Source organism: Diplotaxodon limnothrissa, linkage group LG1 (genome assembly GCF_057381915.1).
Source record: "Diplotaxodon limnothrissa isolate DT_005_m linkage group LG1, D_limnothrissa_male_GT1.1, whole genome shotgun sequence".
NCBI lineage: Eukaryota > Metazoa > Chordata > Actinopteri > Cichliformes > Cichlidae > Diplotaxodon > Diplotaxodon limnothrissa.
The window spans coordinates 20934147-20947125 of record NC_140596.1 but is presented as its reverse complement, the minus strand read 5'-3'; the positions used below and the strand labels follow the sequence as shown (position 1 = coordinate 20947125).

At 37.6% G+C, this 12979-nt stretch overlaps 1 protein-coding gene across 3 annotated transcripts in view; it reads right to left on the bottom strand.

The window, feature by feature from the left end:
• Positions 1-12979, bottom strand: part of tead1b (TEA domain family member 1b) — a 36169-nt gene that overhangs the window by 15594 nt on the left and 7596 nt on the right. For all 3 annotated transcript variants that reach the window (XM_085378662.1, XM_085378551.1, XM_085378608.1), the window contains exon 2: positions 478-542. In XM_085378662.1, coding sequence (XP_085234788.1) covers positions 478-542 — 65 coding nt within the window. The remainder of the gene's footprint in view (positions 1-477; positions 543-12979) is intronic.

Here is a 12979-nt window from a genome sequence, read left to right as displayed (position 1 = left end):
GTGATTTTGAGTTTGCATGTGGTTGGTTTCTGCTGATTATTCCAGCTTGATCCCACAGCCCAGAGCCATGCATGGTGAGTTAATTGGTGATCTTGAATTGACTTTATGGATCTGAAAGTGTGTGGTTGTCTGTCTCTATGATAAACTGGCAACTCCTCCAGGGTGTACCCCTGCCTCTCCTCCTGTGACAGCTCAGATAATACCTGCTTCCACAACCCATAAGCAGTGTAGAAAACCTATATATTATTTATATATTTGCCTACATTTAGATGCATAGTGTGAAAACGTAATAATCTCTTCTTGCAACACAGCAGTGACAGGGAGACGGGATCTTTGTCAGCCCTAGAAATCTTATTGACAGTTAGCATAGCCTTATTCTCTGTCTTACTTTGTTCCTCTAAAACAAAGGCAGCAGTGTGCGCACATTCAGATTTGACAGCCCTCTGACACTTATGTAACAGAGACGTCTCGTCTAACCTGCTTTCTCGTCCTCGTCTTGCCGGTCCGGAGCTTGATGTATCTCGCTATCAGCTCATTTCGACCTGGAGAAACCAGAAAATGAAGAGCAATGTAGATAAAAACCAACAAGAAGTATAAATTTCTGCAGTCTGAACACTTATCTGTAGAATTTGGTTGCTTCTGATTTTAGTTTTTCAACAATCAAACACAAACATGCTTATTAAAAAATAGATTTGAATTTAGGTTTTGGCAAAAACCAAACACTCAGATCAATCACAAGCAAAAAAAAAAAAAAAAAAGTAGCAGTTTATAATTAAAACTACCTCTTTAGGAAACACACACTTCCCCGGGCTTTCTTTAATTTATTTTTTTTATAGTGGGGTGGATTGGAGATTTCTGTACTTCACACAGTTGTTCAAATCTATCCTCTGTATCTGCATAATTACTGAAGAATACGTGCCACTGTTTAATAAATGCAGCTAATACTCTTAAAAACCACGGTATTGTACTTCTGAAAATAGAAAAATTTATGAAAATGTCAATCTGATGGATGTATACCTAAATTCATAGATAAGAATAAAATAACTTATGGTTGTAACTCTAAATATAAGAGTATGTGTACCTCCTAAACAAACCCCATCCAGTTTTTCTATGGCAACATCGTATGACATTAGCATGAATAAAGAAAACTCACAGCGGCAGCACCAAGGCCTTTAAAATTAATCTAATTCAATCTCATTCTCTTCAAAGCCTCATGCTTTGAAAGGAAACAGGCCTGGCTGTTCATACTATTACAGAAAATAATGGCAACTGAATACATTGGGCTTAAAACAGTGCTGCTCTGACTAAATTATAATTGAAGCATAGCTTTGTAGAGATTTCCAATTAACAACAGCCCCAAACATTCTTCTGCCCTCAGCTCTGCTCTAATTGCTGTCGCAATGCACATGACCCCTGCTTAGCCCTTTCATATGGTAATAACATGCCGCCAACCAAAACTATTACACAAATTATAGGTAAGGAGGCACTCTAATTATGTGTCCAGCTGTAACTAACCAATGCCATGGATTTGCTGTAGTTCTCTATGAAATTCAACGAACCCTCAATATAATGAAACATTTTTCTACCTTTCTTCCATTATCAATTAAAGGTCTTACTTTTGTTATGACACAATAGACCGCAGCATTCTGCAGATGTGCTAATCAGCCGTATCTAAGCGAATTAGGGAGGGAAGCCAATTTGTTAAGAGCAACGCACAGGAGGCTTCAAAATGTGATGGCGCACAAGTGTCAATCTTAGAGGTTTAAAGTTGAGACAAAGCCACATCGTGAAGGTTAGTGAAAGATATTTTTCTACCTATCTGTAATGACAAAGCGAAAGTCTTATTTTGAAAGGCATCAACAATTAAGTAACAATAATAACAATTAATTCATTTGGAAAGTTTGAATTACAAGACTAAGAATGACTAACTGGTTTTACAAATTAATTAATTTATGCTTGATACAGAAGATCTTTTTTTTTTTTAAATCACAACTTCACACAACTAATTTAAAAGTTTTGTTCTGTTGTCTTGTATTGCCATTTCATTTCCATATCTTAATATTTAATATGGTTCTTTAACTTGTTGCTATCATTCTTTCTGTCACGGAGCAACTGTGACGATGTGATTTTCTCTGAGAATAATTAAGTAGTCTGATTCTGATTGATTAAAAACTTCTTAGATAAAATATTTTGTGATTTTTTTTAAAAACCATTTTGGCTAAAAAGAAAACTAATTAAATCATTTAACAACTGCTTTTGCTATAGTTTAATATGTAATAATAGACTAATCACTAATGTTTTAGCTCCACCATTTAGTTATCAATTATTATCAATCATACCTTTTTAAACTAAAAGTTTATATATGAATTAATCGGAAGTTGAAATGAATGACTAAAACTGGCTTATCATATAGCATTGTATAGCCTCTTGAATAATACAGTAAGAGACCCAGCTTTGTAAGTTTAAATAGAAAGAAAAACATACTATTCAGCAACCAGAGCTCTTTAACACTTTAAAATACCCATCTCTGTGCCACACCTTCACATTTTGGTGCAAAGAGAAGCTTGTGATGTCAACCTGTAGTTTGTTGCTTGACCCTGAAGTTCTTTTCACACTGAACACTTTTGCAGCAGAGGCCCAAATAACCCTTGCTGTGTGACCTCACTCTACACATTAACAACATCTAGGGATTTACACATCCATCGTGTCTATCCAGTGTGCCTGCCGTGTAAACTTTATCAGATAAAGCAGGGACCTGCACTATTTTCAATAATTCACGCACTGTGGCAGCACAACATGACAATACAGGCATTCATGCAAACTCCTGATTCCCAGATCAAAGCACACAAATGACCAGCTGAAAGCTTGCTTACTGTTGAATTATTCATTCTTTTCACCAGGCTGGAAAAAAAGCTCAGTGGGCCCTGGCTAGTCTGCGTTCTTTTTTTTTTTCTTGCTTGTGTTTGTGCTGCAAAACAATTGTTAAAAAAAAAAAAAAAAAAAAAAAAAAGTGACCCGTCTACATTTAGGACTAAAAACATTTTGGATGCAGCTCTGCTTTCATGCCTGAATTTCACCAGGTGCAATATTTTCCACAAAATAAAGAAAAAATGCTTTCCACAGGAGAAAAAAAGACTAATGTTTGAAGCAAATTAAAATTTGTGGGGTTTTTAGGTTGAGGATATGCTGATCCAATAATTTACAGCACTAACATTGATTTGGTAAATCCACTTTACAAAGCTAATAAACTGTTTAACTGAAGTCCTGTTATGTTAATTTAATTTGCACTGAGTTCACATGCATTAAGGGAAGTAAAGGCAATAAAGACTCCCTCTTGATTCTTCTGCTTTCAAGCACCCATCTCCAATGGGCACTGTTAATTTACATACACAGGTTAGAAAATGTAATACTTAAAACATCTGCTTACATTTCTTTTATGCCAGATTTGAAGATAAACAATAAATTTTATTTAAGATGTGAACCTTGTAGTTATTGTGTAGGATTTTCTTTTTTTTTAGTTTTTAAATCAGCCTAATGATTTTACAAATATTATTGATAGGACTCTGGAAATACCCAGAGGTGGAGATCTTTTTGTCTGTATGGATTCCTGTCTTTTTGTTCTTAGCATTATGAGTTTTGAGAGTGAGCCTCTAAGGCTTAAGTAAAGGCCTTGTAGCAAAGCTGCGAGAGGGCTAAGGAAATTAACTCTTTATGGGGTGTTTCTGTCAATCAAAGTAAAAAAGCAGAATGGCAAAAGGATTAAATATTTATAGCATTACCCCTGAGCAGATTTGTTCTGTTCAGCAGCTGGAGCCCTAAAACTGGTCAGAGTGAACCTTCCCTCTGAATCTGAATGACTCTGGAGGATCTGACACATATGAATGGCACTCCAGCAGAAGCCCCACAAAGAGATGGCGGCTCAACTTTCTCTGGATCGTCCCCAAGTAGCTGATTCCTCGTTCTGTCAGAAATCCAATTTGGCGCTCAGCAACCTTTCTCCAAGAACCTTCGGATAGACTCCCTCTTTTGTGAATAACAATGGGGTGCATTATCACAGTCCACTACGAACCAACCTCAGAAAAAGCAATAAAACTGCCACTTTTTAAATCAACATTTAAAGACTTAAACTTTACAACCGTAATAACAGTAATTGTGGTTAAAATGAATGAGCCCAGAATTATTTGTGAAACTAAAACTTAAATTCTGCCCTGATATATTGTTGTTTGTCTTTCATTTAATGTATTAACTTTACAGAAAACTAAAAAAAAAAAAATTTTTATTTGTGAAAATGTTTAACTCAGTTGCATACCAGTTACAGTTCTGGCCAAAAAGATATGAAATTTACTATTTTTCAGTAGAAGAAATCATATAACCAAATTCCCTTATATTTAATATTTTAAATAATTATTTAAACTGTTGTATGGTCGAATGTTAAAACCAATCACATGACGAATATAGCAGTTTAAGAAACTGAACACACTTCATAAAGCACTGTCCTCTGTGTCTCACTAGATTAGCTCTGATTAGCTTTAGAAAGAGTGAGCTTTGACACAGGCAAACATATTGATATGCCATTATCTGAGGTTGATATCTGTGGGGTTAATGAAACCAGTGTCTTGACATTTAAAGAAAGGTCCACAACGAGCACGACCATCAAAGACACAAACACTAAGATTCTGGCCGATAACGTCTTGTTATCTTCACTATTAACTCTAGCCAAAAGCAGTTATGTCCTGTACTAATAAAGTTGTGCTTCTGTGTGTGTGTGTGTGTGTGTGTGTGTGTGTGTGTGTGTGTGTGTGTGTGTGTGTGTGTGTGTGTGTGTGTAAAATTGAGAATAACAGATTTCGAGCATTAGTCAGATCAAATGTAAGAGCTGGAAGAGGCACTATGTGGCTTTTTGTTACATTATTTCATAGAAAAAATAATAAAAATCGATTCCCTCCTTCAGCCTTTTGATACAAAGTGCCTCATAGAAGAACATGAATGAATTTGTATATGCACATTTCAGGCTTTGCATTCTTTTATCCCACTGAACAAAGCAGTATTTACAGACACTTCTAGAATGTCATTCACAGCACTTGAAATCCAAACATCATATTTAAAAATGAAAGTCTATAGAAAAGCTGGAGTTCTAAAGGAACAGACAATAAAAACCGGTCTTGCTGCTTCAGAGAGCTGGATACTGGTGGATCACCAACACTTAAGTGACATCTGCACATGTCCAAAGTATCTCAACCTTATCTCTTACTTTGCCTCCAAACTGCTCAAGCTGAGCTTTCCTTCTGACTATAAATGCATAATTAATTTACCAAAACAGTGGCAAGTTAATTTCCTGTCAAGTGACTGGAGTGGTGAACTGACCAATTGTTTGAAGAATATTTGAAAAGCTTTTCTTCAAATCGTAAGGTTAAAGGAATTAGGATTATTGATATAAATGCAATGCAGAATGAGATGCAGACCTAATTTAAGGAGTAAGACAGTTCCTCAGCTAAAATTCATTTTTCAACTAACATTTGTCTTTAACCCATCCTATCAAACCAAACCAAAAAAAAAAATCCTTATGTCTAAACATAGTAGAATTCCACGTGATAAATGTTCAGTGGCAATCATAAGTACAGCAGTGCTGAATCTTCACTGGCAAATAAACATGAAGGTTTGTCATTGAATATATTACCATAACCTTTATTAACCTGTGTAACAAAAATACCAAGCTAATTTTAGTAATGGCATATTAAACATTTTTACCTGGCTCGATTGCAACCTCCCGAGGAGCAAGAACAATAGTTTACAGCTCTTTGTGAGTTTTTTCCCCTTCCTCTTTTTAAAAGCTTTCATTTCCTGTAACAGCACTTTCCCCCCTCTCTCATGCAGGCACAACCACAGTCACATCTGGCCCAGCACTTTGCCATGAAACAGCGGCGGGCTTGGCAGAGAAGCAGTCGGCAGACTGCCCACATGTGTGTGACTTCTACCACTCGACTGTCTGTGTTTAGCTAGGCCTTGACCAGGCAGCCTCACAGAACAGAAGGCAACACACAGTACTGACCAGCACATTACGAAGCTACATTAATAACATAGATTAAGGCTGTAAATTAGCAGAGGCCATATTAATAACACTGAAATCATCTCTCAGTGGATCTGTACGCACTTTTTCTTGTTGGACAATTATTTAAGATGCTTCACAGCTTTTGAAAGGTAGACTTAGCGCAAGAACAACTAGTTGATCAGCAATAAACCGAACACAGAATTACTAATCAATAGCATCTGTTGACAGCTTTTAATTGTCTCATAATTACTGTTTACATTAGCGGTTGGTGAAATAAGACATCTGGTAAAATCTTGTACCTTTTGTGAAAAAGGCTTGGGCGTATTTGACCAAATGATTAATGAATGAAAATAATTAGCTGCACTAACTGCATCATTCAATGCACCTCTTATTACTGACAAGCTATAAATCTTTCCATTAGCTTTTTGGATTAGTTAGTTATTTAGACTTCTACGCAGTCGTGTTTGTTTCCTTATGTGCACGTGTGTGCGCCTGTGTCGTGAGCCAACACAAAGGCCCCAGATTTCCTGTCATCTGTGATAGATGACTCAAGGGTCTCAGGCAGACATTAGCATCATAATAGACTAAACCAACAATATGAAGGCATTCGTCCCAGGTTTTGGGAATAGTAGGCAGGGGCAGGAAGCCTTTTACTTGAAATATCAATGGGAAACCACAGCTTGCCAACTGAAGGAGAACCTGAGACTTCAAAGAATAATTGACAGTGCCCTTTTTGCAGGGGAAACAGCATGCTATCAGTTTAGCATTATGTTAGCCCTTAGCGAGAGGTCAAAGACTAGGCACACAACCTCTGCGATAAATAATCTCAAAGGAACAAAAATCACACGCAACTGTTATGGCGAGAACACAATACGTCAGTTATGTAAGCTTAAACAATTACAACTAAATATAAAATGCCTGCAGCTGGCCAGACCTGGCAGGTGTTTCCTGAGGAAAGTGTTGCACCAACATTTACAAGTTTATTCCTGTCCATTTGATAACAATCCAGGTCATAGCTCTGCTGCAGTCGAGCCTTTTCAGCTATGAAGTCTCTTGTAGAAGACAGTAGATAATATCAGCTCATCATAACATCTGACTCCAGTCCACCAGCTGCTTGTACAAGTGCTTTCCCTCCCTGCATTGTTAGGCTCTCAGACTGGCAGTGCGAGTCCATAAGAAAGACTTCAAGGCCAGACACTGCATGCGTGACGCCACAATGATCGCAAACACTACTGCCATTCTCTGTGACACAATAGAAATCTCTCCTCCTCCTACACACTCGCACTGTCTCACAAACACAAACCATCCCAGTGCCTGTGGGCGAAAATGGAAAGCTTTAAGCTTCATCTTCTCATAAACTGACACTCCATGTATGCGTTTTATTTACTCACTAATTATGTAACAGGAAGTACACTGCACACAAATAAAAGGTTTTATTGTTGTAGTATACGCAATGTATTTTTGTTATGCTCTGGATTTGAACTTGTTTGAAATTAACACTTTCTTGATCCAGTGGAAGGCGATTATTATGGCAGTCTCTTAACATACTATAATTTACACATAGTCTCTAAATTCTCTCATAAAACTCTCACAGGCTTTTTCAGTGCTGGCCTCACATGAACACGGGTGTTCCACCCATATTCACAGGAAACAACTCAATTCAGTCTGCATTTAGACAAGAAAAGCAGGGATGTAAAAATAAGAAAGCCTACAATTAAGAGCAATTCATTTACTTCAAAGCCTGACAATTTCTAAACTGACAGAGAGGCAAAACACTGAGTGGGTTTTCTATTTTATGTGACTTTATATAGTTTGATATGACCATTTGTTACACACTGAGGCACTGCTGAGAGTCTTAGTTCTTAAATGTGTGTGCTAATTTGAAATGGACTGAACCACCACTCACAACCACTAGCACTTTATATAGCCTCTGTAGGAATTATATCTCACTTATCTTAACTGCACTACTGTATAGCTCTGTGTAAATAATCATTCTGTACATTCGATAATTTTTAATCCTACAACTGTTTACAACTTGCATAGTTCCCATTTCTGTATAGCTGTATATCTCAGATTTCTGTAAAGTTATTTATTTCATATTCTGTATAGTTTTTCATATTTATATCCTGTTCATAGCCTGTACATAGCTTGTACTCACTACAGCCTGTGCATACTTATAGTTATAGAATATTCACAACATACTTCATACCGTGTACATTATAACATACCATAATAGACCCATTTCTGTAATATACTCACATATCTATATTATTGCTAATATATATTGTAATATATCTATATCACTAAAGCACTTCTGGATGGATGTAAACTGCATTTCGTTGCCCTGTACCTGTGCAATGACAGTAAAGTTGAATTCTATTCTATTTTACAGAAAAGGTGAATGACGTCTTGACTGGTTAAGAAAGTGTAAATGTACTTTGTGAGTAAATACAAAGGTTACAGACAGACAGACAGACAGATACACACACATATTTACATAACTGTAAATTCTTTCACCAAATCTTGCAGTGCAAATTTTTCATAAAGTTGGAAAAATAAAATTGAGCTAATGTGTAATTTCTTTTCACCATTGTTGCTGTGTGAGAATATTAGGAGTATAGACTAAACTATTGGTCTGAAGCTGATCAAGTTCTGCCTGTGTGTGAGGAAAGTCGAGCAGGTCATACTATTATATTAGTGGACCTTCACTGCATTTGTGTTTTTTTCCTACTGAGCTGGTGAGTGAGGTGTATCTGGAAGTCCTGTAGCTCTATGTACTCTGTATGTTTGTTTGGCTTTTGGAAAAACCACAAATTCAATAAATGTAAAATTTCCCCTCTGCTTTGCCATCACACAGACCTTTCCTGCAGATTCCTGATCTGAAGTGGATTAGATGATCTTATCTTTGCACCATCCATCATGACTGTGGAATTTTACATTGATAACTAAAGAAGTCTGTAAAGAGTTTCTTAGCTTGAAAAACAGCATCTTGGTTTTAAAAGTTGCATACTGCCCTTCTTCAGCAGAGCCACACTCAAACTGTAGATGGAATAGAGTGATTTCAATTGCCAATAAACAACAACAAAAATCCTCCTCCCAGCCTGAACTAAAATACAATGTTCATATTCAACTTCTGCCATATTTGTGTTTACTCACTTAAGTCAAGTCTAGTCAATCACAGGCAGCTGTTCATGCTTTTAGTTTGACACTGGGGTGATTATTGACAGCAAGTCTTAGCATCCTAACGTACGGCATAACAACATGGTATGCAGGGTGCTCAGCTGCAGACAGGAAAGTACTGCAGAGGGTCATCAACACAGCCCAGAAGATCACTGGCTGCTCTCTGCCCAGCCTGGAGGTCACTGCAAACTCTCGGTACCTCAGCAGAGCTGGCAATATCATCAAGGACCACTCTCACCCCAGCAACCAACTGTTTGAACTATTACCGTCAGGCCGACGGTACAGGTCACATAAAACCAGGACAAACAGATTCAGGGATAGCTTCTTTCCCAGAGCTATCACCGTAGTAAATAAGCACAAAAACAACTGAACCTATTCCATACCGTCACTGTCATTATATTATGCTGCTATTCATACTGTCATCATATTAATGCTGCTATCCTGTATATATTGTACATACTATTGTTTGAGTACTTACGATTGTTTTTTTTGTACTTTTTATATTTTACATTTATATTTATTATTGAAACTTGCACCAAGGGAGTGGCACTCCAATTTCGTTGTACTCTGTACAATGACAATAAAGGCTATTCTATTCTATTCTATGTTAATAAGATGTCCTGGGTAATAACCAGCCAGCAGCTCACCTTTGCCCACAAAGTCAAAGCTGTATGTTGTTTCTTAAGCAACTTAAAGTTTTATTTCAAGTGCAGCTGACAAACCTTTTTTCTTTTATTGCATCTTGACTACGCTTCATGCAATCAATTGGGAATCGGTATGATCGACTGGCTGAGCACCAGTGATGACAAAGGGGAAAAAACAGAGCCCTTGATCCCCACCAAAGGCTTAGTTATGTTAGGTTATGCTCACTGTTGTTGTCATGCAAAAGAGTTACTACTGCTTCTCACGCACATCCCAATTTCTGTAACCTACTGTGTAACACATGAAAACTAGAATGACTGAAAGTACAAACCTGTGGCAGTTTTGTCTCTTTTGACACATTTACACTGCATCAGTGAGGGAACATAAGATTTCTAGAGACTGGTATGGATGAGACTTCAACTCTGTAGAAAAGGGCACCATTGCGTTTGAAAGATGTGCTTCCTGTTAACTACCTCTTCTTCAAATTTAAATTCAAATTCAAATTTTATTTGTCACGTACACAGTCATACACAGTACGATATGCAGTGAAATGCTTAGACAACTGCTCGTGACCTAAATAAAAAAAGAAAAGGCTATGAATAAGATAGGAAATACATATGAAAATTAAAAAGGGTGAATTTAACTGGGAAGGAATAAAATAAAATATAAAAATTAAAGTTAAAAATGAAATAACTGTACAACACAAATTAGAGTGAAGGGTAAATTTAACTGGGAAAGAATAAGATAAAATATATAAATTAAAGTTAAAAAATAAAATAACTGTACAACAAAATACACAGTATAGAACTATATAAGAATGTATGAAGAAATATATATATATATATATATATATATATATATATATATATATATACACACACACACACACACACAATAACAGCAGCTGTACAAGTATTAACTGGAAATGAAGAAATAATGTCCAGTGTTGTGCAATCCACATTTGTAAGTGTCTTGTGCAGTGCAAATATGCTTAAAGTGATGAAGTGATGAAGTGAAAACAATGTCCAGAATGTCCAGTGTGTATAAGACCTATATGTGTGGGTCAGTACTGTGTGGTGGTGTGATTGAGAGACCGTATAGCCTGCGGGAAGAAGCTCCTCCTCAGTCTCTCTGTGTTGGTCTTCAGGGAGCGGAATCGCTTTCCTGACCTCAACAGAGAGAACAGTCTGTTGTTGGGATGGCTGAGGTCCTTCTGTTGATATTGTAGGGGTATATGTCTGTCGAAGCACCAGTGCCACCCCCGACACACACAAGTTAGGAGTGTTGGTGAATGGTTTGAAGGGTATAAAAATGATATGAATCAGTATCCCCACGCTACGGTGTTCTAGTTATGAGAATTTAGAGCAACTGAAGATCTACGGGAGGTTTGGGGCTAACGTGTTAGCTGTCTCAGCCAACAACTGAGTGAATATCTATTTGAAGAACGGCGCTAAGTTGCTTCAGCAGATCACCAGAGACTTGTAGAATCAATGCTCTGGGGGTGACCTCACCGTTTTCTTTTTTCCCCCCATTTGGTCTGTCACCTTTCTGTACATCAAAATTAATTTGAGTCCGTTTCCACTGCACCTTATTCTCATCGGTACTTTTCTCACACTAGCCAAGCATAAAATCTTTATGTGAAATTTCAAGTAAACTGGATTCAGGTTATTTCCTGAATTTCAAACTGACCCGACCGAGGTTTAAAAATCCAGTCACGAAAATTAAGTTCTCACTATAATGCAGTGTTCAACTGTAATTAACAGCTCTTTAAAAATCCATTTTTCTCTGGACACCAAAAGAAATCAATACTTAACTTCAAATGACCTTATTGAGCTAGATAAAAGGCTTTATTGCAGGGGCTGGGTCAGGAGCAGTTGAGCTAATGTGTTAGCTGAGCAGTGGGGGATTAAAGGTGAGGTGTTCTCTCAAAATCTTACAAGACATCACAAAGCAGCAGGTCACTAACCTGAGCCTTCCTGGAGACACTGAGGGGATTACAGCAGCCAACCTCTGCTGAACTGTGCCTGCATTCAGAGGAAAAGACAGCCTCTTTATCACTCAGCAGGTCCAGCCCATTTTATTTCCTCTCTCCTTGCTCTGCGCCTTTCAAACAAGGCCAGAGCTGAAACCTGCTAGTCCCAACTCTGTGCAATATACTCACAGGGGACCAATTTGCACAGCTAGCCCTTGTCTGAATCACTCTATCAATTAGGATCCACTGTGTTTATCATCACATACATTATTGTAGAGGCTGGCCTGGTCATTGTGTTGAGGTCTGCCTCTCGGGAGAGGGAAAGGGATGAAATAAATGACCAGGGAGTAAAGCCACAGTTGGATAGGCTGCTGGACTAATCTGAGAGGACGGCTGTAATTATGAGTCTCCCGAGGAACTGGCTGTGTGGCAAGTCCAATGTGTGAACACGGTGCTAACAGTCAGGAAGGTACACTGCCCCCCTTCTCCACAACAAAGTAAGACGCTGAGTCAAATCAATATTTTCAATCTCTCAGGATCAATTCAGCATCTGAGCACAAAGGAAGACATGTTGGCTGTGGCCAATATGTATAAATGAAAAGTCAAACTTTGTGGTCATGATGGGCTCTTATATCTCACCTTCTTTGTAATCATGAAGACAAGCTGAGAGAATTTTGACTCAAAGTTATAATTTATCCGAGGTTTAAAGTGAAATGGTTTAAATACAAAATAGGTACTGAAAATAACACAGAGAGGCACCGGCTGATAAGTATGCTCTTATGTCACATTACAAGGTTTATCCATATATGATATTAGAGTCAGGTCGCAACATAACATCATTAAGTGTGATAATTTCATGGATATAGCTGCTGTCTTCTTTTGTTTCCAGGGATGCTGCTCAGTGTTGAGAGACCTTTCTCCATTTCACTAACAGCAAAGAAAGAGATGACAGTCTGTGTTAGCACTGGAGTGTAGTCCCTGCGCGCTGGATGAGAGCATAACAGTGGCATTCAGATTCCATTCATATGTTGATTACACAAAATGGTCCTATCAGTATGAGATGATCTCATCAGAATAAAAGTGTTTCATCAATGGGATAAGATGTAGTCAGCACGAAACATTATTTTTTTCTTTAG